Source organism: Vipera berus (assembly GCF_964194415.1).
Source record: "Vipera berus genome assembly, chromosome: Z".
Lineage (NCBI taxonomy): Eukaryota > Metazoa > Chordata > Lepidosauria > Squamata > Viperidae > Vipera > Vipera berus.
This window is the reverse complement of record NC_138205.1, coordinates 80183347-80208805: the sequence shown is the minus strand read 5'-3', so window position 1 is coordinate 80208805 and position 25459 is coordinate 80183347. Positions and strand designations below refer to the sequence as shown.

The 25459-nt window shown below is 38.6% G+C and overlaps 1 protein-coding gene across 1 annotated transcript in view; it reads right to left on the bottom strand.

Moving 5' to 3' along the window:
- Positions 1 to 5323: 5323 nt before the first annotated feature.
- CPNE4 (copine 4) overlaps positions 5324 to 25459 on the bottom strand; it is a 236256-nt gene continuing 216120 nt past the window's right edge. Inside the window, exons 11-16 of the mRNA XM_081343255.1 lie at positions 19039 to 19172; positions 14034 to 14088; positions 11640 to 11691; positions 10287 to 10420; positions 8942 to 9178; positions 5324 to 5874 (exon numbers count right to left, since the gene is read on the bottom strand). Coding sequence (XP_081199381.1) covers positions 5743 to 5874; positions 8942 to 9178; positions 10287 to 10420; positions 11640 to 11691; positions 14034 to 14088; positions 19039 to 19172 — 744 coding nt within the window. The 3' untranslated portion in view covers positions 5324 to 5742. The remainder of the gene's footprint in view (positions 5875 to 8941; positions 9179 to 10286; positions 10421 to 11639; positions 11692 to 14033; positions 14089 to 19038; positions 19173 to 25459) is intronic.

Below are 25459 nucleotides of genomic sequence, written 5' to 3'. Positions count from 1 at the left end.
ACTTTCCGCAGGACCTTCTGAACAGCAACAACTTTCAACAACTTTCTCTTATTATGCAGCTACAGATACATCTTCTGTTATCTGGTCATTCTCTAGGCAGCATTTCCCCCCAAGCCTGCCAAAGTCTGCGAAGGTCATTCTCACATGCCATTACCAGTGGGTACATTTCAAAACAAAGCATAATATTGAAGAACAATAACAGTACTAGATATTCCAAATAATCCCTATATAGTATAGGACAGTGCTTTTCAACCTATGGTGCACGTACCACTGGTGGTACTTCAGCAGGTGGTACATGTATCATGGGTTGAAAAGCACTATAAAAAAAGTGTTAAAAAAGTATAAAAGTATAACAGGAGATGAGATGAAGTGGTGGCAGTACCGCACAGGCCTGTGGGAGAGTCAGCTGGAGCTGCAGTGTTGCTGGGGCTCTGCTGAGCACCTAGGATTGGCATGCGGCTCCAGCTGATTGGTTCTTCCGGGAGCAGCACATAGCCTTGCGGAGAGGAGTCAGCTAGAGCTGCACTGAACAGAAAAGGAGGAGGAGGGGGAGAGAGGAACGGATATAAAAGGAGGTTAAAGGAATGGAGATAAAAGATGAAAACTATAAAGTACAAGCGTTTGAGGATGACCTGGTATTCATTTTAGAAGAACCACTGGAGACAACTCTTAAACTACTGAAAGGGATAGAAGAATTTCGAGAAATAGCAGGATTGAAAATAAACGGAGAAAAAGCAAAGTTATAGTTAAAAGCCTTACAGATAAGCAACCCCCCCAAAAAAACAAAAAACCAACTGTCAGAAAAAATAGACTTACAAACAGTTAAGAAAGTTAAATATTTGGGAATATACTTAACAGCAAGATGTTCAACTATAAAAGAAAATAATTATATAAAATTACTAAATCAAACAAAATTAGATTTGGAAAAAATGGAAAAAATTTACAACTATCAGGGTTAGGAAGAACAGATACTGTTAAAATGAATATTTTACCAAAATCCCATTTTTATTTCAAACATAACTTTTTGATGATCTGATCTCAAAATTTATTTGGCAAGGAAGGAAAGCCAGAAATAAACTGAAAATGCTACAAGAAGCTAAAGAAAATGGGGGATTTGGACTACCAGATTGGGTCTTATACTACCAAGCATGGGCTCTAACATGGTTAAAAGAACGCATAACCCTCAGAAATAAAAGATTGTTATATTTAGAAGGACATGACTTGCAACTTGGATGGCACACATTTTTATGGTATGAAAAGAATAAAACCCATAGATATTTCCAAAACCACTACATAAGAAACACATTATTATCGGTATGGGAAAAGATAAAACCAAAAATCTATACGAAAATCCCCAGGATGGCTGTCAACAATGGAAGCATTCGTTCATCCAAACTTAGTTAAACTTGAGAAAATTCTAACAAATAAGGATATTCTGAATACAGATAGGAAATTAAAATCTAAACAAGAGTTAGAAGATCAGGGTATTGATTTATCAAGGTGGCCTTGACTGCAAATTTAATCGAAGTATGATAAAGATGTTAAAATATATGGTTTTTATAAAGACCAGAAAATATTTGATCAGATGTTGTTCACTTCTGATGAAAAACTGATTAAGAAATTGTATAACTTTTTATTGAATTTGAAAATGGAAGACGAACAAGTGAAAGAAACAATGATAACATGGGCAAATTATTTTGGATATAATACAGAATTAGAAAAATGGCAAAATCTTTGGGAAATAAATTATAAATGGCAACTTCATATAAAGAAAACCTATATAAAATGTTTTATAGATGGCCTCCTCCACCTGTCAGATTAGCAAAAATGTTTAAAAATATGTCTAGTAAATGTTGGAAATATAATCAAAATCCTGGTTCATATTATCACCTGTGGTGGACGTGTGTTAAAGCAAAAAAAAGTTTTAGACAAAAATACATATTTCGATAGAAAAGAAGTTAGGAAAACATATAGACCTTAAACCTGAACTTTTTTTATTAGGTATAATTCCAGAAAAAAATGATAAACCAAGTGTAAATTTAACATTACATGTATTAACAGCAACGAGGATTACATTTGCTCAGCACTGAAAAAAACGAGAAAAAAAACACACCATCGGATGAAGAGATAGTCAAGAAAATATTGGATTGTGCTGAAATGGATAGATTTACATTGAGAATCAAATAAAAATAAGATACAGAATATTTTCAAACATGGAACTTATTTTATCAATGGCTGGAAAAACAGGATAAAGAGCAAGAACTAGCTTGTATTACTAAGCAAAACAAATCAACCCAGACAACACATTGTTCATTAAGCACTAATGAATTGTAATAATAGAAAATTAATAAAATATTATTTTTTAAAAAGGAGAAGGTTTTGGTGGGAAAGGGAGAGAGAAAAAAGATGATGGGAAACAAAAGGAGATGGAGAAAGACAGACTGAGAAGTGCACAGTCTTGGGGCGAGGGGTCAGGTGGAGCTGCGCCAAAGAGAAAAGGAGGAGGAGGGGGTGGGGAGGGGAAAGAATATAAAAGGAGGAGGTTTGTTCGGGAAAGGGAGCGGGGAAAGACAATGGTGAATGAAGGGGATGGCGAAAGAGAACAGAGGAGCGGCTTCTTTGAGACAAGCCGAGGGAGAGAAGGGGATAGAACAGTGCTAAGTTTAATGTCAGAGAAACAGGCACAAGTTTCCCTTTAAAAGTGTAGTAAGTGGTTGTACAGCTAGTCCTCAACCTAAGACCACAACTGAGCCCAAAATTTATGTCGCTAAGTGGGAAATTTGTTAAAGGGGTTTTGTCCCCATTTTATGACTTTTCTTGCCACATTTTTTAAATGAATCACTGCAGTTGTTAAATTAGTAACACCATTGTTAAGTGAATCTGTTTCCCCATTGCTTGTCAGAAGGTTGCAACCATCATAAATATGAATCAGTTGCCAAGCATCCGAATGTAAATCATGTGACACTGGGGATGCTGTGAAAAATGGTCATAAGTCACTTTTTTCAGTGCTGTTGTAATTTTGAATAGTCACTAAGCAAACTGTTGTAAGTCGAGGACTACCTGTACTTTATCACTTTTTTCCCTTTTTTTGGTCATCAAGTTTTTGACACCTTGCTAGGTGACTGGCGGTACTTGGATATTGCCATATCCTGAAAGTGGTACAATCTGTAAAAAGATTGAAAAGCACTGGTGTAGGACACGTAAGCATTCTTGGGGAAAATAAATTAGAGGCTGGCATTCTGTTTTGCTTTGCATTATATCAGCACCATTACTGTTGTTGTTCCAGCCTATCAATGCTCACTTCCATCCAGTCGTCCCAACTCTACCCCAATTAGGGACTACTGAGTCATAAAAAGGAAATTGGGGGTGGGGTTGGTTGGTTAATGAAATATGGTAAAGAGGAGTTGACAGAGCAGGGACTTTAGCAATCACCAGGAAAATGTCTGAGGGCACACTGAAGAACATTAGCAGACTGACCAGTCATTTGTCTGCAGTTGATGAGTGCTGTTTGAGACCAAGCGCCACATGATGGGGTGAGTTCCCGTCCTCACCCCAGCTTCTGGCAACCTAGCAGTAGAAAGCATGCAAATGTGAATAAATAGGTACCACTTTGGTGGGAAGGTAACAGTGCTCCATGACATCATGCTGGCCACATGACTGTGGAAATGTCTTCAGACAGCACTGTCTCAGGTGGCCTTGATATGGAGACGAGTACCATACCCTATAGTTGGCAACAACTAGTGGAGTAAAATTCACAGGGTTTCATTTACCTTTAGCTTATGTTCAGGGTCATAAAATAAGATCATAGGTTGTGGGAATATTTTTAGCTTGAAACTTCAGTGAAGCTCAAATAAGAACATTGCGCCAAATAGGATCTGTGCAGAAAATGTAACATGCCATGCAATACACAGCTTAAAACCTAGAGAAAATGATCAGAAAAACTCTGCCTTTTTCTGTTTCTTCTTTGGCTGTTTTAAGTCAGCACTCAAACTTTGAGTAACTTTATCATAACTTTCTGAACTCTTCACTGCCTTCTGGGGATCAGTCTAGATATGATAGCTGGATTTAAAGAAAACAAAAAAGTAACAGTTGCATTTTGTTAAACCAAATTGTGGATGGCTCAGGAGGTTGTGTATTTCTAGTCATTCTGGCTTGTAAACCTCACCCCAGTTTATGGCATAACATTTTAAGCAAGCCTGGCAAATTCTGATTTCCTAAGCAAATCATGGCTGAACAAGACTTGGTACATTGGGCAAAATCTAAAGGTCTTTTTTCATTTTTAAAGTAGAAAACACAGTAAAATGTTGTGTAATCCCCAGAATTAAATCACACATGGTTTTACTCATATATATAATGGAACCCTACTAACTGCCTTGTGCTGCTCCCAAAACATAGTATTGTTGTCCCTTCAGAACCCATTTCTTAAGCTATCTTTTTAAATTTAACATATCTTCTTTTGTAACAATTTATGCAACTGATTTATTTTTCCCTACAAGAGGACAGTTATCCTGGTTTCTAACTGATGTTCTCAAGGCATCTGAGAATAAATTTAAAATATAATCCATCCCAGACCTCAGATATAGAAATCTGTTATTTCTATTTTTTTTCCAAGTTGACCTCCTGATGGCAATTGCGAGATAAATAGAGTTATCATCATTATTTTCCATTTATCAAATAATCCAGTTGAATTGCTGGTAGTATTCAACTTTCTATTACTGAGTTTGTCTTATCTGTAGCTTTTCTGTAATATAGTACCCTCATAATTTCAGAAAAGAGGAATCGCAGGGTTTTATAGAAAGTCTGTTAAGGAAGTAATTCTTTTAATGCCTGGCTGCGTCAAAGGCATTCAAGAAAGAGTTAGATCTATGCTATAAAACAAGATCTACTGGCTAAAAGCTGCACGTTTGCTTGGTTGCTTGATTTAGTGTTTTTTGTGAAATTAGCCAGTATGTTTTGTAGACTAGTGTTCAAAGCTTAATCATTAACTGTGTTTTATCCAAGTAAATCGTGGTTTAACATATGTAAACACTACCATTAAATAATATTACAATAACTATAGTCTCTTATTGTGCATTAGTCCTTGTATTATTTTACATTATCTCCTACTCTTGGTTATGTGTGGTCATATTTCTTATGTAAGCAATTGTCATGCTTATTATACATATCTTAGATTCATGTCTGAAGTATAATTTCCTGAAAAGGTTTGAAGAGGTTTTAGTAATAGGAATTGTCATAATCTGAAAATGGAATTCTTTATGAAAACATTTGAACAAACAGCTTTGTAGCAAGAAACACAACTGCAAAACTGTGTTGTTTTTATTTTGGAACATGCAAATACAATCCATGCATCTGCCATTTTGAAAAAAACTTTTCATTTCATAGCAGATAAACCCAAAGATATTTTTGGCTATCAACTTTCAATATATGTTTCAAAATGCTTTACAGTGTAAAGATAATAAGAAATTTAGCAAAATTTCAACAAACCAGTATAAAAAACAGATACAGATAACTTTTCATTTCAAGATAACATGCTGTAATGTAAAGAGTAATAATTTTGTTTTTTGTTTTTCATAAAAAGTCTTCAACAATACAGTTGCTTAATCTTTACTTATAAGCCTTTAGGCTACACATGCAAAAATAAAAGGGGGGGTATTTAAAAATCACAAAAACGTGCTATTTTTGTTTAAGTACAATAGTTGTAAATAATATTATTTCTGGACTCTGTCAAGTATGTAGGGAAGTTCATGGAGCTAGTGTCCTGGAAGACTCATATTCTGACATACATTTTGGTTTAATTGCTTTCCCATTATAATAGTCGACCACTTGATTTGGAACTTCAGCCAAAACACTTTTTGCTAATGCGGCTGGGGATGCCTGCAAGAAATGGCAGAAAATAATGTATGTTACTTCAGTTCTGATTGTTACAACATTTCTTTATAACTGACAGTGCTGAGTTTGTAACGCCTACGTAGCACTTGTTTCTTATGTTTATATCTCAACTTTCTTTTATAAGCTCAAAATGGTACCTAGGTAGAAGGGAGGGTATTATTTTATCCATACAGCAATCCATACAGTTGGAGTGAATTGACTGACTTCCCATTCAAGGCCAGTCTCTTAGTCACTATTTTGCACTAGCTAATGAAAGATGTTTTACTTTACTCTAGTCATCACTTCTAGAAAAAAACCCCATTAAACTAAGTATAACATAGCATTTATTCGGAAAGAAAACAAATCTGCCCTCTTCCTCCAAATAATTAGATTGGGACACCCTAAGATATATTAATAGAGGAAGATGTCATTGCAAGTGAGTGAACGCAAATTTGAGTGAAAATAATGAAAATAAAATAATGAAATAAAATAAAGGCATCATCAGAAGAAAAGCAAAAACAATAGTTTCATCTGTTATCACCCTCTACTCATCCTCTCATTTTGTCAAAGGTGAGAATCTGTCTATGCCCATAAAGTGCCACCATGCAAACAAGGAATAATAATAATAATAATAAAACCAGGATTCTCAGTCATGGTCTCCATAGCAGATATTCCCATTATTTATTTATTTATTTATTTTTATTTATTCACATTTATATACCGCCCTATTCCCTGAGGACTCAGGGCGGTTTACAGGAAATTAAAAAATCCACCATACAAAAGTTAAAAAACCAAATTAAAAAATATTAAATTGACCCTGTATACATAGCAGATAACAAAGAGGAGAACAAGGAGACCGTGTTGATTGAATCCATCATTAGAATGTTATATCTGGTCTCTTAGAATAGATAAATGTTGATATTACATTATGTCATGTCCTCAGGTATGAGGTTTTACATGACATCTACCCCTCCCCACCATAGGGGAAAGAAATTTCTCTATTTTTATATAGTGTACATTTTCAACTCACTCACTCCCATACTCCAAAATGTCACACATGATGACATGATATAATGTAACATCTGTATGTCTCTTCTTTGAGAGCCTAAGGCAGGGGTCAGCAACCTGAAACAGTGAAAGAGCCACTCGGAACCGGTTCCCTCACAAAAGGAAAAACTGGGAGCTGCAAAAAATGCGTGTGCATGCGTGTACATGCACGCATGGGCAGAACAGGGTTTGACTGAAGAGTGGAGACAAGGTGAGATATGCACCTACCCTGCATATTTGAATTGATTGGTTGAACTTTTTTAGTCCCACTTTTTTTTGGACTGCACATGGCAGAGGACTGGGAGCCACAGGAGACGGCTGAAAGAGCCGCATGTGGCTCCGGAGCTGCGGGTTGCAGACCTGTGGCCTAAGGAAATGTCGGCTGTAAATACTATTCTGTGGTTAGATTCTGTGTTTACCTTCCTGCAACACTAATGAGCACCAGGACCCAAATTTAGCTTCCACTGCTAATGTAATGTATATTACGATAGTTATCTGAGTGCAGTGGTCCAATTTCTGAAAGAGGATTTGAATTTTATAGGAAACTTGATTATCTATGTTGACAAATCTAAATATAGAATGAAACTAGTCATGAACTATCTCCTGGTGGTCAATATATGTATTATATATATATATATATATATATATATATATATATATATATATATATATATATATATATATATATATATATATATATATATATAAAATACATAATATATATATAATGTTTTCTGAGGTTTTCGCGGGTGTTTGTTTGTATGTAGATCTTTGGTCATTCGGGTTTTTCCCCACGTAGAATTGGAGGTATCAGGGCAGCGTTTCGACGAAATCTCATCCGTCATCCTCAGGCTGGTGACTTCAGCTTCGTTCTTCTGGGAGAAGTGTGTGATAGTGGCTGTTTTTTCTTCTTTTTTAAACTGCCAGAGGCGGTGTGTTCTGTGGGTGGAGGCTTGGCTGTGTTCTGATGGGGTGGAGGTGTGCTCTGATTGGGTGGGGGCTTAGCTGTGTTCTGATTGGGTGGGAGTGTGTTTTGAATGGGGGCTGTGTTCTGATTGGGTGGGGATGTATTTTGAGTGGATGGGCTGGTCTCAGCTGCCAGCCTTAGACCTGAACTGGTGAGTTGTGCTGCTTTTGTTCGGCTCCGTGTTTGTGGTGGTGCCATGTTTTTATAGTGGGTGTCAGTTTGCTTATTGTGTGGTTTGGAGGGGTTTAAAGTGGCTAATGTTGCAGCTGTAGTTAGGTTTCTGTTTTGTGGTTGTGTGTCGTTATCGTGGGTTCGGATTTGCTTTTTGAATGGTTGTGTGGTGGTGATGTCATGTGATGTTATCATGGGTTTGGGGCCAAACGTGTTACAGTTTCCTCTTCCCCATATTAATCATCCTTCTATAATAGTTTCATTGCCTTATGTTTCTATATTCTAATATTGTGACTTTTTGAGACTTTTGAGAAAATTATAAATTTAAACAAGTATTATTATGTAAATGCACCTGATTTACATTTAACTGATTTATTTAGAAGAAGCAACTACAGGTTCTGTAATCCACATTTTTAAGGGCCTTGGTGGAGCAGTGGGCTAATGCCTCCTTAAATAACAGCAGCTGCCTGCAATTAGTGCAGGTTCGCATCCCACCAGGCTCAAGGTGGACTCAGCCTTCCATCCTTCCGAGGTAGGTAAAATGAGGACCCAGATTGTTGGGGGCAATAAGCTGACTTTGTAATAATGCCGCTTGGGGGGGCGCGAAAGCCCTAATAAGCAGGCATATACATAGAATGAAGGCTATTGCTAAGCACATTGATTGTGCTTAGATTGTAAGCCGCCCTAAGTCTTCGGAGAAGGGCGGGATATAAATGGGACTAAAAAAATTATTTATATCTGCATTTAATAAGGCCTTTCTCTCTTACAACAAGGCTCAAATTTCATGTTTAGCTAAGAATACCCAGAAACTGTTTATATATGTTATATCAGATAAAAATATAAGTAATAATGCCTTATCAAAAAGAATATGGTAGAAATGAATCTTACATGTTTGAAGTTTCTGAATGGCACAAACTGAACAATGTCTCGTAGAACTGGTTCTCCCTTGGGAGACCGTAGGATGCCGTCGTCCCCATCAAGCATCTGCATGTCACTGAAATCGGCATTTCCAACTCCAACAATGATGACCGACATGGGGAGGTGAGAGGCATGGACAATGGCTTCACGTGTGTCAGCCATGTCTGTGATGACACCATCCGTCAGAATCAACAAGATGAAATATTGCTAAAGGGTAGAAAGGGAACATCAGCATTTGAATGTATTTCTAATAATTGTGGCTAAAAACAGTGCTGCTGAGATTCTCTGGCAACTACATGCTGCAACTAGTTTTATGGCACTTTTCAATGAGGATGACTGGAAAGTTAAATCAGATCAAATAAGTTATAATAAGCTTATTCTATAGGTAACAGTAAGATATGCGTCCTTGGGAAGAGTCATATAACCATTCACGTAGATAGGGCTCTTTATAATATGGTAAGCCCCATTGTGATTTAACTGGCTTTGGCTCATGTTGTTTGAATCAGCAACTATTTGCTAAATCATGGTATATATTATGCATGTTTTGTGAACCTACTATAACTCAACGACAGCAATATAAAATAGCATAATAAGACATTCTGTTTTTAAATTATACATACAATAGCAATAGCACTTAAACTTATATACCACTTCACAGCGCTTTATAGCCCTCTCTAAGTGTTTTACAAAGTCATCATGTTACCCCCAACAATCTGGGTCCTCATTTTACTGACCTCTGAAAGATGGAAGGCTGAGTCAGCCTTGAGCCTGGTGAGAATTGAACTTGCTGGCAGCTGGCAATCAGCAGACATAGCCTGCAGTACTGCATTCTAACCAATGCTCTTATATCATCAATAATTTACAATAATATCATCAGTACCTCTTTTATATGATACAGAAAGCTAGGACATAGTTAGGGCTGGCATAAGATGCAAATCAACATTATGCATTTGATTGTTATTAAACGTAGCTAACTTAACTATAATTTGTACTCATGAATGGCTAAGCAGATATTTTATAACTAGTACCAAATTTAGCAAACAATACCTTAAAAACTTGTTTAGTTTTTTTTATACATTTTTGGAAATGGTTACTCTTATGACCATTTTCAACAATGAAAACCATCACAAATAAAAAACACAGAATGGATCCCAATTGAAAGAGTGAGGGAAATTATCTGCTTTTTATGTTTGTACTGCCCAGATGCTGAGGGTTAGAGAGGGTTAAAGTATGTCAATGTGTATCTACACTGATATTTTCTGCTCTCAGAAGGAATGGTTTCATAAAATAGTTTGTTGTCTTTCATGATCCTTACCGATGACTCCTTGGTGTTTGTTTCTTCTGATGCTGATTTAGCCACCTTTTGGATGATGGGAGCAATGTTGGTTGGTCCATAAAGCTGAAGCTTTGGGAGACAATTCTGATATGCTTCCACAACCCCTTGAATCCCTTGTAAAATGACAAGATGAAGAAAAAATTGGGATGAAGGCAAGGACTGAGCAAATTCCTTGGGAAGGAGGACATGACCTCACGTTTTCCTCCAAGTGAAGTTGTTTTAAACAATTCATGCAATCTTATTTGTGAAAGTGATCAGCTAGACAGTCTATTTAATCTTCCCAGCCGTGATTCTGAAATAGTTGAAAGAAAGCAACTCTCCCCACTGACCTGACCTCATTTATATGACATGTAATATATAATTCATGAACTACTCTCTTCCTTGCCATCAGTATTCAACTATGCATTTGATAGATATTAACTAGCCCAAATATTAAAAGCCTTTGCAAATATGATTATTTTACATGCCATAAAAGCTTTTTATAATAATGCGAACATCAGAAAAATGTTATAATTTTAGAAATTTATAGTGATTAATTATTAGATGGAAATTACCTGGTACATTTTGTTCTCTCTCACTGTCCTTAGTAATTTTGGACTAAGCCATTATATGGTCTTTTTAAAGATCTGCATTTTACCAAGAAATTTGAAAATGAAATCTTGGAATAAGATCTAGATCTTGAATAAGAAAGATTTGTCATGGTTCATTGCTTCTGCTATTGCTGTTGCTGCTGCTGCTATTGACATCATTCTTCTCAAAGAGAGCTATGTATAAACTCATTTTTTTTTAGAAAAGCAATCTAGTAATCAATTATAAAACAAATTCCCATAAACTAAATAATTAAACCGTGGGTCAACAACAAATTAAAACAAGAGTTTAGCAACAAACTTGTTCTAAGGTCAACAAGTCTACAAATTATTGAGTTTCTGTTCTCATTTAGTATGTAACCTTTTCTGGATTCTCTGAATGATTCACACTTAAGAATATGAAAATAATACCTATACAGGAATTTGTCTTAATACTGGGTCCAACTATTGAAGGTCCAATCACCTTCAGTTCTGCAGGGAGATATCGTTCCCAGCTATACCTGAAGTGCTGCACATTGATCCTGGGCAGTTCTGTGTGAAGTGCATTACAATTAACACTTCTTATAACACCCTTTCACTGAGTATGAGCTCTAAGAAGGCAAGCATACAAAAGACACTGAATATAAGATCAATACTATTCAGATATATAGACTGAAATAAGCAGTTTGGGGTTAGCAATTAAGGAAAAGTACAGTAAACACCTGAGCTGCATTACATTGTTTGCCGTGAAAAAAAAGCTGGTTACCTGCACATTCTGGATTATCTTCATTAAAGTTGATTGCAAAATCATGAGATACCTGTGGACAAAGCCACCCCCCCACCCAAGAATTAGATTCATTTTTGCTCTAAAAATAATTCTTGTTTCCCATTGGCAAGTGGAGAATTCAAATTAGTTTCCTTTTAGAGATGAAATAATAAAGGCTTTTCAAAGTTGCAGGTTTTGTGTGGTGCATTAGGAAAGAGTATTTACACAATTCAAGTCAAAAGTATTTTCTAAAGTAGAAGAAACAAGAGTGGGAAAACATTTAGTCAATTCATACAGTATCCAAATGTGAACTTACCTAATTTTGCATTTTCCAACCATTTATATGAATCAAAATTTAGTTACATTCAAATTTGCAGTTCTTCAAATTCTGCACTACAGTTTCTAATAATAATAATATTAAAGCATGTAAATTAGAGAAAAATATTTTGGTATATATTGCAAAAAGCTATATATACCCATGAAAATAACGCACAAGCACTTTATTGGGGAAACTAGCTGAAAAATGTTTATAATACCAAATAAAGTATTTTGCTGAAAACCTGAATTAATGTTTATAAAACCATCCTGAAAATTGATATAAATCTTACAGCCAAATTTTCAGTAACTGCAAACAATAATTGTCAAAACTAATACCTTTAGATTGAATTGACCTATCCATTAAATTCAATCTAGGAAAAGCTGCTGCTGCTGATTTAGTAAAGTGAAGGAGAACCACTATAGTGGTCAATGATGCCTTCTATTTTATGTCCTTTCTGAAATCAGGCTGGTATTTACCTTATTGACATTTGGGAAATTGATTGAAACAGATAATTAGGTAGGCCATTTTTATTTCTTGCTGTTCTAGATATGAAACTTTTTTTTACATATGATATGTACATACATTTAATATGCTAACCACAGGAAATCTTTGGTGATTATATATACATGTATATAAATACATGTTTTTTTAAATTTAGGCTGGATATTTAGGCCAAACATAACCTACATTAACTAATATAGTAAATATTATAATATTTATACCCCAGAAAGTAAAATGCTCTTCTACACATTTATTAAAGAAATGCATCTTTCTTATCTTATCTAATGTTATATAGATCAGTGGTGCACAGACCCCTGGGGGGGGGTCACGATGTTGTCACCAGGAGGTCCACAAAGACTTGAAGAATTGAGTTAAGTCTTAGGGGTCCATGGCCATGTTCCATGACCACAAAGGTATTAAAAGTAGCCCATGGTAAAGAAAAGGTTGAGAACCACTGAGATAGGTAATTTAAATAGTTTAATGCAAAGGTATATAATGTGATGGATTAGTTTATATTATCATATAGTTAAGACATTCTCTTTGATGAAGGGAATCATGAAGCCATTAAGAAAAGAGCAGGTAGAAAAGCACATATTAAAGTGTTAGAAAAAGACTCAGATTGATTCTCCTACATTGCCTGAGGAATAAAGGGGAAGGAAGGAAAGATATGGAAACTTCTATTACTATAGCTTATCTCAATAAAATAAAGTTTTAGTCTTCCATGGAGTCAAGCTTCTAATCTGGCCTATTTTGTATGGCTAAGTTTTTATGAGGTCTCTAATCTATATTTCATTCCCAAGATTCTTTTCAATTAAAAATTAATAGAAGGTGACCTATTGCAAAGCAACACCTTTCTGCAATCTGACTTCTGGGCTGACATAGAAAAATAAAATAAAAATGATGCATGGTTGGAATTCATTGAGATATTATACAGAACTTTGGGAGTCCTGAGTGGGTGGCTGGAATAACACATATATCACCCTTTTCCCAAATATACCCAGTTATCCACACACCTTTTCTTTTCATTGAAGCCATTTATATCGACTTGTCCCAAAAATTGTCTGCATGAGGTCCTGTTAATTTCGCTCAATATGGCCTCCATCTTTGTTTTCATCCCTACTACTTGGAACTCATTCCTTAGTCACAAAACATGGTAATCTTTGTTCAGAGACCTTAACAAAACAAAATTCTTCTCGAAGGTTATTTTAATTCCAGCCCTCTAAAGCTCTGATAACCATCCAAAATATCAACTGTACTATATGCTAAAAATAAAACTGGTCACAACAGGAGGAGAAATGGAATGGTATGGGAAATTTTCTCATGTGATAATATTATGTGGAAAGCCTTAAAGGCCTTAAAATTATCTTTATTGGTTTGGAATTCAGAATTATGCATAACATGATGCTATTTGAACTGGAAGCCCCCAAGCTGTAAATCATGCAGATGAATCTAAAATTGTTTCTGCCTCTCCTCTGTATTCCTTCCTGCCATTCACACCATTGCTTCCCTCTCCTTAACTTATACATTATGCTAGAGACATCAACAAAATGAGGAAGATTCACCTGTTCACCTACTTTATAGTCCGGAGGTATCCTGGCTCCAAACCCATACACTGGGAACATTTTATCACTGAAATTAAGATAGACAAAGATTGTTGATCTTTGTTATACTGGTCTCATTTCATTTTTCTCCCTACACTAAAATCACAAATAAATTACAAGGCAAAAAAAAGTTATAAAAGAGAAAGGACCCACTACATATCAATTACGTAGATTTGGCCTATCTCAGCTTGCAAATATATTTTTTTTCTACATGAGACAGCTCAATTTTTGCCTCTCCTTTGATAACTAGGAAACTATTATGGCAGTTAAGGTCTATTCCTTTTTTTTAAAAAATCAAATAGGCCTTTGAGCTGAACTTGACTTCTGCTGACGGCACCTAGGTTTTTAAAAAGTGTTATGGAAGTAATTGGCTGTTGCTTTCTTGGGTTTTTCTTTACTTCCCACTTCATTTAGCAGTCCTAGAATTCTTAGTCAATTCCAATACTAACTGGGGCTTTTCATGTCAGTTAACTAGATGTCATCTAATAATGTCCCCTTTAAGTTAAGCTATTTGTCTAAAGTATTTGAAGGCAGAAATCTTTGACCTGTTAGCTTGCATTTAATGATATGATTCTGCTGAAAACTGATTAATTTGCAATTTACTCAGAATTTTTTTAACTTTCAAGTATGTGTTAAATTGCAGCCATAACATTCTTAATAAAATAAGTTTGACCAACTGCTTCTCTTCACCATTTAGCAGCATCAAAATATTTTGCATTTTAGCAGCATTTACAGCAATATAAATGTATATTTATATACATTTATATTGCTGTATACTGTTCATATACACGTATACAGCAATGTACTTGCTATTCTGTTGTGTATTTATGGTAAGTCTTGGGAATCTGCACTAGCATCCTAAAATTAGCCTTTATATCTACTGTATAATGATACCCATACCCACATCTAGCTATAGCTCAGACATGTCAAACTCGCGACGTTATGTGATATTGCACAGCATATGGGGTGGGTGCGGCTTCTGTGTGAGGCGTCCGACCCATGGGCCGGCAGTTTGACACCTGTTGAATAAATTATCCTGTTGTTGCCACCTTTTGAATAAATGCTAATTTTAAAAAATTTCAATGCTATAAGAAGCTCTTAACACCTGGCTTTTCCCCCAGGAATTGGAAGGGGATGTGGGGGGTATTGTGCCCATCTTGTTTATTTTGGCTATCTTTTATGCAATATGTTTTAGGATTTTTGTTTGTTTGTTTCTTGGGCTTTTTTATATTTATTTTTGAAGTTATTGTCATATTAGTTTTTATTTTGCATGATGCTCTGAGTTGCATGTGATTAGGCTATTATAGAAATTGATTGATAGATTAAATAAATAAACATGTCAAGTACAGAGGTTGATTTCTTAATTTTAAATAATTTGTATGTATCTAGAAGCCCTGTAAACCTAGAGTAAGATGACATAATTGCTGCATGATAAGATTATTTTAAAGGAAATATTGCTCTTTAAAAAAAAAATTAAAATATATGGACCTACTTTAATCACTGCTCTGTCAGTTTTATCCTTAAAAAATAAAACAAATTGATGTTTAATACCTTGGGGAAGCTGAACTTGCTGACTAGCAGGAAACGTGTGCTTATAATTGAGCATTAAGTATGTGAAAATAGAACACACAAATGTGCTACCTACAAAAGGAATTATTAATGAACACAGGGAATATACTTGCCCTAACATTAACTTCTAAAAGGTATTTCCTAATGAATTCACCAACAAATGCTATACCCATAAATTTATCTGATTAACAGTAAGAGAAGCACTGCTGACACAGGAATGCCTGCCTCCCCTACTTATTAAATGAGTCTCAAATGTGCAAGCTAATCACAAAATACATTATCAACACATTTTTACCCATGAATATAAAGCAAGGAATAAATGAGGGATTGAGAATTAGAACAGTGTAGTTGCAGTCACATAAAATGGTAAGCCAGGATTCAACATCTGCATCTACGTCATTTATGAACACAGACAGCCTGAGTGCCCTTAGCTATATTATGACTGTTCATATTCTGTGATAAATTAAAATATATACTTTACATGTCAGCATATAAAATGTTTATAAATATCCAGCAACTTCACAGCAGATAAGGAAACTGGGAAAAGTTTGTTAGAGGGCCAATAGTCTGTTAATAGCAATAGCACTAGCACTTAGACATAAACCACTTCACATTGCTTTACAGCTCTCTCTAAGCAATATACAGAGTCAGCATATTGCCCCCAACAATCTGGGTCTTCATTTTACTGATCTCGGAAGGATGGAAGGCTGAGTCAACCTTGAAACTGTGAGAATCAAACTGCTGAACTGCTGGTAGCCAGCAGTCAGCAGAAGTAGCCTGCAGTACTGCATTCTAACCACTGCACCATTACAGCTCGTAATACAAGTTTGTTGTTTGCATTTTGGCCCTACTGATCTGCAGGGTAATAAATATCAAACCAATAGCAATCAGATGCAAAAGTCCATCTAAAACCAAGTAAGGCCTTCACTTTACTAGAGAGTATTCAGTCTCCAAAAGCAGAAGCTGAAACTGAATACCTTTCTCCAATGTGCACAACAGCAGTCATGGCTCCTTTAAGATAGGATAGGTGTTGCTCTTTCAAGGCTGCCATGTGCTCCAAAGCACTTGTTGATGAATGAATCTACAATGTCACATAGCCTTAATTAAATATTAGTTAAAGTCCCAGGTCCATATTTTGTTATATTATGGGAGAAGACCACTTAATAGAAAGCAGATTCAAAACAGGTGTAATAAATGGTAAAACAATGCAGCCTTTCAGATTCAAGGACAAAAAAGGTGCTTTGCAGCATTCTTGGGATAAACATGTCCCCTATATGTAATCCTTTCAGGCAGCTGTACTTTTCCTCAGACTGGAAGACATGCATGCTGATGCATACCTACACAATTATTTTATCATAATTTGGGGCATTTGAAAAGAATGAAAAAGTGCAGTTTTAAAAATTAACACACCAATTTCAATATGTTTCCAAGTGGAAATTCATTCACGTGGTTGCCAAGGAAAGAAAGAGTAAGGGGAGCAAGTCATGTCATATGATTCACAAAGACATTGTGCAAATGATGTGACTGATATAATTTGCATTAGCTATAGACTTCATGATAAGCAGGATGTCATTGTAGCTTATTCATTTTACTGAATGGTTTTCTCAACTCCTCTTTTTTAGCTCTGTTTTTAGATCACTCTAAAGATAATATATAGTTTTAAAAGTGGCTATCTCCTGAAAATTAGTATCATGCTCAGTCACAATAAAATTATGACAAATCATGTTGCAGCCCATTTTGGAGGCAAATATAGAAAAATTAGGGGCTAGCATTAGTTTAATGGCTCAGAAAAGGTGGCCTGTGAGCCATGGATTGGTTATCCTTGCCATAAATTATATAATTTGGAATGAAAGGCAAGATAGACACAGTACCTAGGATTAGGTCAAATTATAAATTAAAATTAAAACCATAAGTTGCAAAAAAAGGAAAACATAACAATCCCCAGGAATGCACATAGTCATGAGTAAACAGAAAATTCCAGGTACCCTTCTGTGCTCATCTTGACTCATTCTAGTAACCTTAAACTTTGCTTAATGGATTGTAGATTGGAGAACTTGTCTATCGATTAAATATTCAGTTCCTACAACTATATTAAGAAATGATGTTGTATGATTTTGTGGACAAAGTGTTGAGTGATGGTCCTTGATTATAATCAATTCTTATCAGTCTTTATCTGTCACATACATAATTGTTCCCACTCTGGAGATGTTATTCTAATTTTTAGAAGTTTCATTCTAACAGTAGTCAACTCAAGTCCTTCACTTATCTTTGAAAGCAGCATCATTATGATGCAAATAGCAATGCCTTGAAGTAAGCTAATTACACAGAAGACACCAAAAAATGTCTCAAGAATAAATCAGAAGCAGAAGTAGTAACAGTTATCAAGGTACTTATTATGTGGTATTTCAGTGTGGTATTTCTATCTGGTATATACATTCATGCAGTGGTGGGATTCAGCCGGTTCACACAGGTAGCTAATTTTTTGTTGCCCAGGCTCAGAATGGACTTCTGGAAGCAACATCCACACAGAGAACTGGTTGTTCACATACAGTATTTGAATCCCACCAATGTATTCATGATACTTCATATGACAGACATTATATTTCAAGTGAACCAAACAAATGTTACTACTTTATGGAGAAGACAGTTGTATCCAAATTATAGTATTAAACATAACATAGATTTACCCAAGAAATAACATGCAATTTTACTTTATCACTATATAGCATTTGCAAATTAAGTGTTTAATAAAAAGTCTTGGAATAGCCAATACTAAAGAACTGTTTTAATCTTTAGTTTGAATTACTTTTCAATAAGTATGTGATTCATAATTCAAAATAAGGCTAAAATGAGTGTTATGCCAGATCAGACATATGTATGTACATTTTACATTTTATTGTTGGTGTAGCAATGGAAGCTGTGGAAGCTATTTATTTTATTTATTTTTATTTTTATTACATAAAAATTTATTACATTTATATCCCGCCCTTCTCCGAAGACTCAGGGCGGCTTACAAGCTTAGCAGTAGCCTTCATTCTATGTATATGCCTGCTTATTAGGGCTTTCACACACACCCCAAGTGGCATTATTACAAAGTCAGCTTATTGCCCCCAACAATCTGGGTCCTCGTATTTGAAAATATGTACGTCCATGTTTAAGGAAATAGCTGATGTTCAGACTGCAAATTTCTAAACAACACTGATGAAGTTTTAGGGATTTCTAATCAAGATCTCACTAGGTAGTATTTATCAAAACTCTGTATGTACTGTAGTGCAATTATGATATGATGCTTGTTTTTTTTAGTGCAATAGAATTAGTATTGCTCTTCAACTATCAATATCCAACTATCAGCTTTATCATATTACTTGATAGATATTTAGAAATTACTCTGAAAAACATAATTTTTCACCTGTCATAGTCTTGGCAGATTTCTCCAACAGCAACTAGTGCCTTCAAGTATTCATTTGGTTGATATGGATGGATGTAGTGGAGAGAACAGCTGTTCCGAGGATCACCATTTGAGGCTGTAAAATCTATAGCTACCTAGAAAAGAAAAACAAAAAAGAGTGATATACATCTTGTTATGTTTGTCTCTACGCAGGTAGCCCTTGACTTACACCAGTTCATTTAGTGACAACTCGACATTATATTGACATTGAAAAAAGTGACTTATGACTATTTTTAACACTTATGACTCATATTTATGATGGTTGCAGTGTCCTTGGGGTTGTGTGACCACCTTTTGTGACCTTCTGACAAAGGAGAAATCAGATTTGCTTAACAACTGTGTTACTACCTTAACAAGTGCAGTGATTCACTTAACAGCTGTGGAAAGAAAGATTGTAAAGTGAGGAAAAAATCACTTAACAACCATCTTGCTTAACAACCAAAATTTTGGGTTCAATTGTGGTTGTAAATTGAAGACTCCCTGTACTTCGTGGCATCATCTCCTAACACAGTCAATGTCAAAACCTGGAAGTGGAAAATATGAAACGAGCTTATTGTACAACACACATCTGTTTTGTGGTACATTTCCTAACCAGTTGTTGGTTATGAAACCAACTCCTTTATAATGTGCTGCATTTAGCAACATTGAACATAAGAATTGCTTCTTATATTATAGATATGCATATTTTTATCCAGCCTTTCCAGTAAAATGCCTAGGCAGTTTACAAGAAAAAAAAAAGCAAACCCATCAACCCACCAAACAAAAAACAATTCACAATATAACAACCGTTAAAACACACATTTTAAAGTGGCAATAACTAAAAGCAAAGTAACTGAGATGATATTTATTTATTTATTTATTGATGGGATTTATATCCCGCCCTATCTCCTGAAGGACTCAGGGCGGCTCACAATAAAACATATAATAAGTGCATAAATCAAGATAAATGAAATTGAGAACATCAGTGCAATAAAAAATTAGAGAATTTAAAAATGAATTAAAAATACTAAATATAAATTAATTAAGATGCCTGTCAGTCTAGGTCAGCTTGGTGGAACAGGTGTGTTTTGAGGCCGCGGCGAAAGGATTGGAGGTTTTGGGCTATCCGAAGCTCAGGGGGGAGCTGATTCCATAGGGTTGGTGCTCCCACAGAGAAGGCCCTCCCCCTGGGGGTCGCCAGCCGACATTGCCTAGCTGACGGTACCCTGAGGAGGCCTTCTCTGTGTGAGCGTACTGGACGATGGGAATTTGTTCCCGGCAGCAGATGGTCCTGCAAGTATCCCGGACCTAAGCCATGTAGGGCTTTAAAGGTAAGTACCAGCACCTTAAATCTCACCCGGAGGGCAACTGGTAGCCAATGCAGCTCCCGCAGGAGGGGTGTAATATGGGAGTATCGGGAAGCTCCCATCACAACCCGCGCAGCTGCATTCTGCACCAGCTGAAGCCTCCGGGTGGTCTTTAAGGGCAGCCCCATGTAGAGAGCATTACAGTAATCAATACGGGAGGTAACGAGTGCGTGGGTGACTGTACGTAGGGCATCTCGGTCCAAAAAGGGGCGTAATTGGTATATAAGACGAATCTGGGCAAATGCCCCCCTAGCCACGGTTCCCATGTGATCTTCAAAACTGAGTCGTGAATCTAGGAGGACGCCCAGATTGCGTGCTTTATCAATGGGAGGTAACATCTCTCCTCCTATAGTCAGAGATGGAACCTCTTGGACTAAACGAGATGACGGTATGTACAGCCACTCAGTCTTGGCCGGGTTGAGTCGAAGCCTGTTTTCTCCCATCCAAATCTGTACCGCTTCCAGACAACGGGACATCACATCGAGGGCATCACTGGGTTGGTTCGGGGTGGAGATGAATAGCTGGGTATCATCAGCATATTGATGATATTTCACCCCGAAGCTACGGATGATCTCTCCCAGCGGCTTCATATAGATGTTGAACAGGAGGGGCGAGAGCACCGAACCCTGAGGCACTCCACAATTAAGAGGCCTAGGGCTTGACCTCTGCCCTCCTGCCAACACCGTCTGCGAACGGTCCGAGAGGTAGGAGGAGAACCAACGCAGAACGGTGCCTCCCACTCCCAGCCCCTCAAGACGACGCAGTAAGATACCATGGTCGATGGTATCAAAAGCCGCTGATAGATCTAATAGGACCAGGACAGAAGAATAACCTCTATCTCGGGCCCGCCAGAGATCATTCACCAGCGCGACCAATGCCGTCTCCGTGCTGTGCCCCGGTCTGAAACCCGATTGGTACGGATCTAGATATTCAGCTTCCTCCAGGTTCAAAGGGAGCTGTCGTGCCACCACGCTCTCAACGACCTTCGCAAGGAAGCGAAGGTTGGAGACAGGACGGAAGTTGTTTAAAACAGCTGGGTCCAGTGCCGGTTTCTTGAGGAGGGGCCTTACCACCGCCTCTTTCAAGGCAGCAGGGAAGTACCCTTCACTCAGTGAGGCATTGATAACTGCTAGGAGCCAGCCTCGTGTAACCTCCCGAGAAGCATAGACTAGCCAGGAGGGACACGGGTCCAACAAACATGTGGCGGCACTTAGTTTCCCCATGATCTTGTCCACTTCATCCGGAGTCACAGGATCGAACTCTTCCCAAATGTACTTGGCCAACTTCATCGTTTTCCTCTCGTTAGATACTGCCCAGTCAGAGTCCAGACCAGCCCGAATCTGAGCAATTTTGTCCACCAGATATTTACTAAATTCCTCAGCCCGTCCATGTAGGGGGTCCTCTCCCGTCTCTTGACTTAAAAGGGAGCGGACCACTCTAAATAGGGCGGCCGGGCGATTATCTGCGGACGCAATGAGGGTGGTGAAGTAGGCGCGCTTTGCCACCCTCATTGCCACAAGATAGGATCTAGAAAAGGATCTTAACTGTGTTCGGTCAGACTCGGACCGACTGGCTCTCCAAATGCTCTCTAGGCCCCTTCTCTGGCGCTTCATCTCCCGCAGGTCCTTGGAGAACCAAGGAGCGAGTCGGGACTTGCGCCGGGTCAGAGGCCGCAAAGGGACAACGCGGTCGAGCGCCTCCGAAGCAGCCTGTTGCCAGGCATTAACTAAGGACTCGGCCGGGTTGTGGGAGAGGGAGGTGGGAATCGGTCCAAGCGCCATCTGGAATTTATCTGGGTCCATCAGGCGCCTGGGGCGGAACCACCTGGTCGGTTCCGCTTCCTGACATCGGGGGGTGACGTGACGGAGGCCCAACCGCAGGAGGTAGTGGTCTGTCCATGACAGGGGTTGTGATGTTGGAGTAACCCCACCCAGCCCATTTAGCCACTGCCCAGAGACAAAAATTAGATCCGGCATGTTTCCTCCCTCGTGAGTTGGGTCCTGAGTAATTTGAGTAAGGTCCATGGCCGTCATGGAGGCCATGAACTCTCGGGCCACTTCTGATGCACTGCCCAGGGAAGGTAGATTAAAATCTCCCAGTACCATAAGCTTTGGAAATTCGACCGCCAATCCTGAGATGGCGTCAGGTAGCTTGGGTAGAACCGTTGCTGTGCAGCTTGGAGAGAGGTATACCAGAAGTAGGCCCAACTGACCACCAGGACCCCACCTTAAGAGGAGGGATTCACATCCGTCTATCTGAGGGGCAGTGGCCTCCCGCGGATGGAGGGTCTCTCTGATAACGATCGCCACGCCACCTCCCCTACCCTGAGCTCGAGGTTGATGTAGCACACGGAAACCTGGGGGGGATAAATCAGTCAGAGGGACCCCTCCCTCTGGGCCCAGCCAGGTTTCCGTGATGCATGCCAGGTCTGCGCCTTCCTCCTCGATCAAGTCATGGATGAGGGGAGCTTTATTCACAACAGACCTGGCATTAAAATAGATCAGCCTGAGCTCAGGAGTCAGACCTCCCTCTTCCCCAGGGCAGCAAGCGGGAGCCAGAGGGTCAGAGCGCGCCACAGCAAGAAGATAGCGTGGGCGTGATCTCAGAATACGATATGACCCTCTGCTCCTCCATCTGCTGCCATTCCCAATTACTGTGGGGATCGGTATCCCTGTCCCATCCCCCTGGTTTACAAGATTCTCCATGGCCCTCATATTGCCGCGACCATTGGCCAACTTAGGCTGAGACAGGTCCGGTGGGATCTTCCCCTCGATTTGCTGGGCCTGACCCTCCCCCCTCCCTAACCCTTCAAAAAATTTTAAAAGAAAACCCAAGAGCCTCTTCTTGGCGCCATGCCACCTCTCGGGGTCCCAGGACCCGTCATTAAGGAAACGGCGGCGTAGGTCTGATGGCCATCTCTGAGAGAGTGGGGAAGCTCTCAGGGCAAGTAGCTCACTTCTGGTGTAAGCCATCAGAGGTGGAAATAGGAGTAAAGGACGAGCTGGTAGGAACAACTGCATATCAAGACCACAGAGCTGAAGTAGTGGCTCCTGAGAACATGGTCACCCTCTCACAGTGATCAGGATCTCAGGGGGTCACCATCCAGCTCCGGGTAGGTCGCAGGAGGAGAGAGAGTCCGGTGAATGCTAGCATAGTCTGTTGGTGGATAACTTCGTAGCTCCGGTGATGAGCGGTGGTAGTTCATCTATCTCCATGCCTAAGATGTCATCGCGACCGAGGGGCTGTAGTCAGTCTCCGGTGAAAAAATGAAGGAGGGATTATCTGGACTTAAAGTTATGATCCCGAGAGGATAACTGCTATCTCGGGGGCCTTTCGGCACATCCCACCTCCAAATAAAGCTTCAGGTGGTCCCTGGTGAATTCCGCCCTCCAGACCAGATATAGGAGGGTTTTAAATGGCGCTCTAGCCTACAGACGGTGGCCATCATCCCACAGACCTCTGTCGTGGGTGGGGAGCGCGAAGATCTTATAGATGGGCAGATGGGGGGCAGCAGCCACCAATTCTGGAGCCTCGCCGTCCAGGCTACCTTTGTAGGCAGCCCCAGGTCGTTACAGCTCCTCCGCTCATCCTCATTTAAGTGCTTTTCAGTTAGATCATAATATTTCTGTACTAAATTGAATATTTCAGATTTTCTTTTCTCTTTATTGTAGCTTATGCTGTAAAAATTTTTGGCCATGGAATAACAAAGTCAATATTGTGTAACACAACCTTCCCTAAAAGAACAAGTGTGAAATTAAGTGAGATCTTCATGTCAGCCAGCATTAGTTCGTAATAGACAGGCAAAAGTCCTAAACAAACAAGCAAACAAACAAACAAACAAATTTCATGTATTAATTAATTTATATTTCAGCTTTCCTCCAAAAGCTCAAAGATATACATATGTGTCTATATATTAATTAATCTTTTGTCCACTTTACCTAACAACTGGACTTGCAAAAAAAATCTAAGTCAGTTTTATCTATCTCTTTGCTACCATTTAAAGGACACTTGGAGGTTTGCTGCCCACATATGACAGTTTAACTTTCCAGATTTCTTGTGAGAAAGCAAACTTGTGTGAGAAAAGTGTTTGTGGTGGGGATGGTTTTAGAGATTTGATGAATATTCATATAACATTACTATTTATTATTATTAGTGGGAGATGAACAGTTATAAACAATGCCCTTTTTGCTTATATTGTTCTTAGGAATTTTGATGGACCTCTAAAGCAGGGCTTTTTAACCAGTGGTACGTGTACCACTTGTGGTAGGTGGTATGCAGCCCTGCCTAGGCAAGTGTAGTGGAGGAGGGAAAGAACCAGTGCAGACAAGGACTTACTGTGAGAGAGTCCTCCGGAGCTGCAGAGTGGCTGGGACGAGGCAAAGTCCCCAGGCTCACTTCCTGCTCACCCTCCCCCATAAGAAAGGAGGAGGGGGGAAGGAGACAGGAGAGGCTATAAAAGGAGGCAGTTTGGGTGGAAGAGGGAGAGAAAAAGAGGCAGAATTGGGAGGAGGTGGAGTCAGTTCTAGCTGCACTAAAGAGAAAGAAGAAGGAGGAGGGTGGTGGGAGAGGAGAGGAGATCAAGCAGGCCAAGCAGGCCAGCCATGAGCTGATCTACAAGTTCTGTGGCAGCCACCTGTGCTGGCAGTAACACACAGGCAAGAAATGCAGCTGGGGAGGGGTTGTCCTCCATGAGAAATGAAGAAAGGTAGCAATGAAGAAAGGCAGCATCAGCTGGAGGTGAGACACGGAGGGAGGGAGATGGAGAGTGGAAGGATTCTTATCTGCTTTTGTGACTTTGAAGTTCTGGGATTTGTGCAATGTGGGCTTTGTGTTCTTAAGGAGTGTTTGGCAATTTCTATTTGGCTGATGGCTGATGTCTCCTGTTAGCTTCTATTGCTCTCCTATTAGTTGTAAGTTTTGCTACAAGGGATTTTGAAGTATTTTCCTCCTGAATGGATTTTGCCTGTAGCATTTGGGATCTCAGAGTCCTAATGAACAATCACTTAAATATAAGCCAGCAGTGTGCTGCCAAAAAA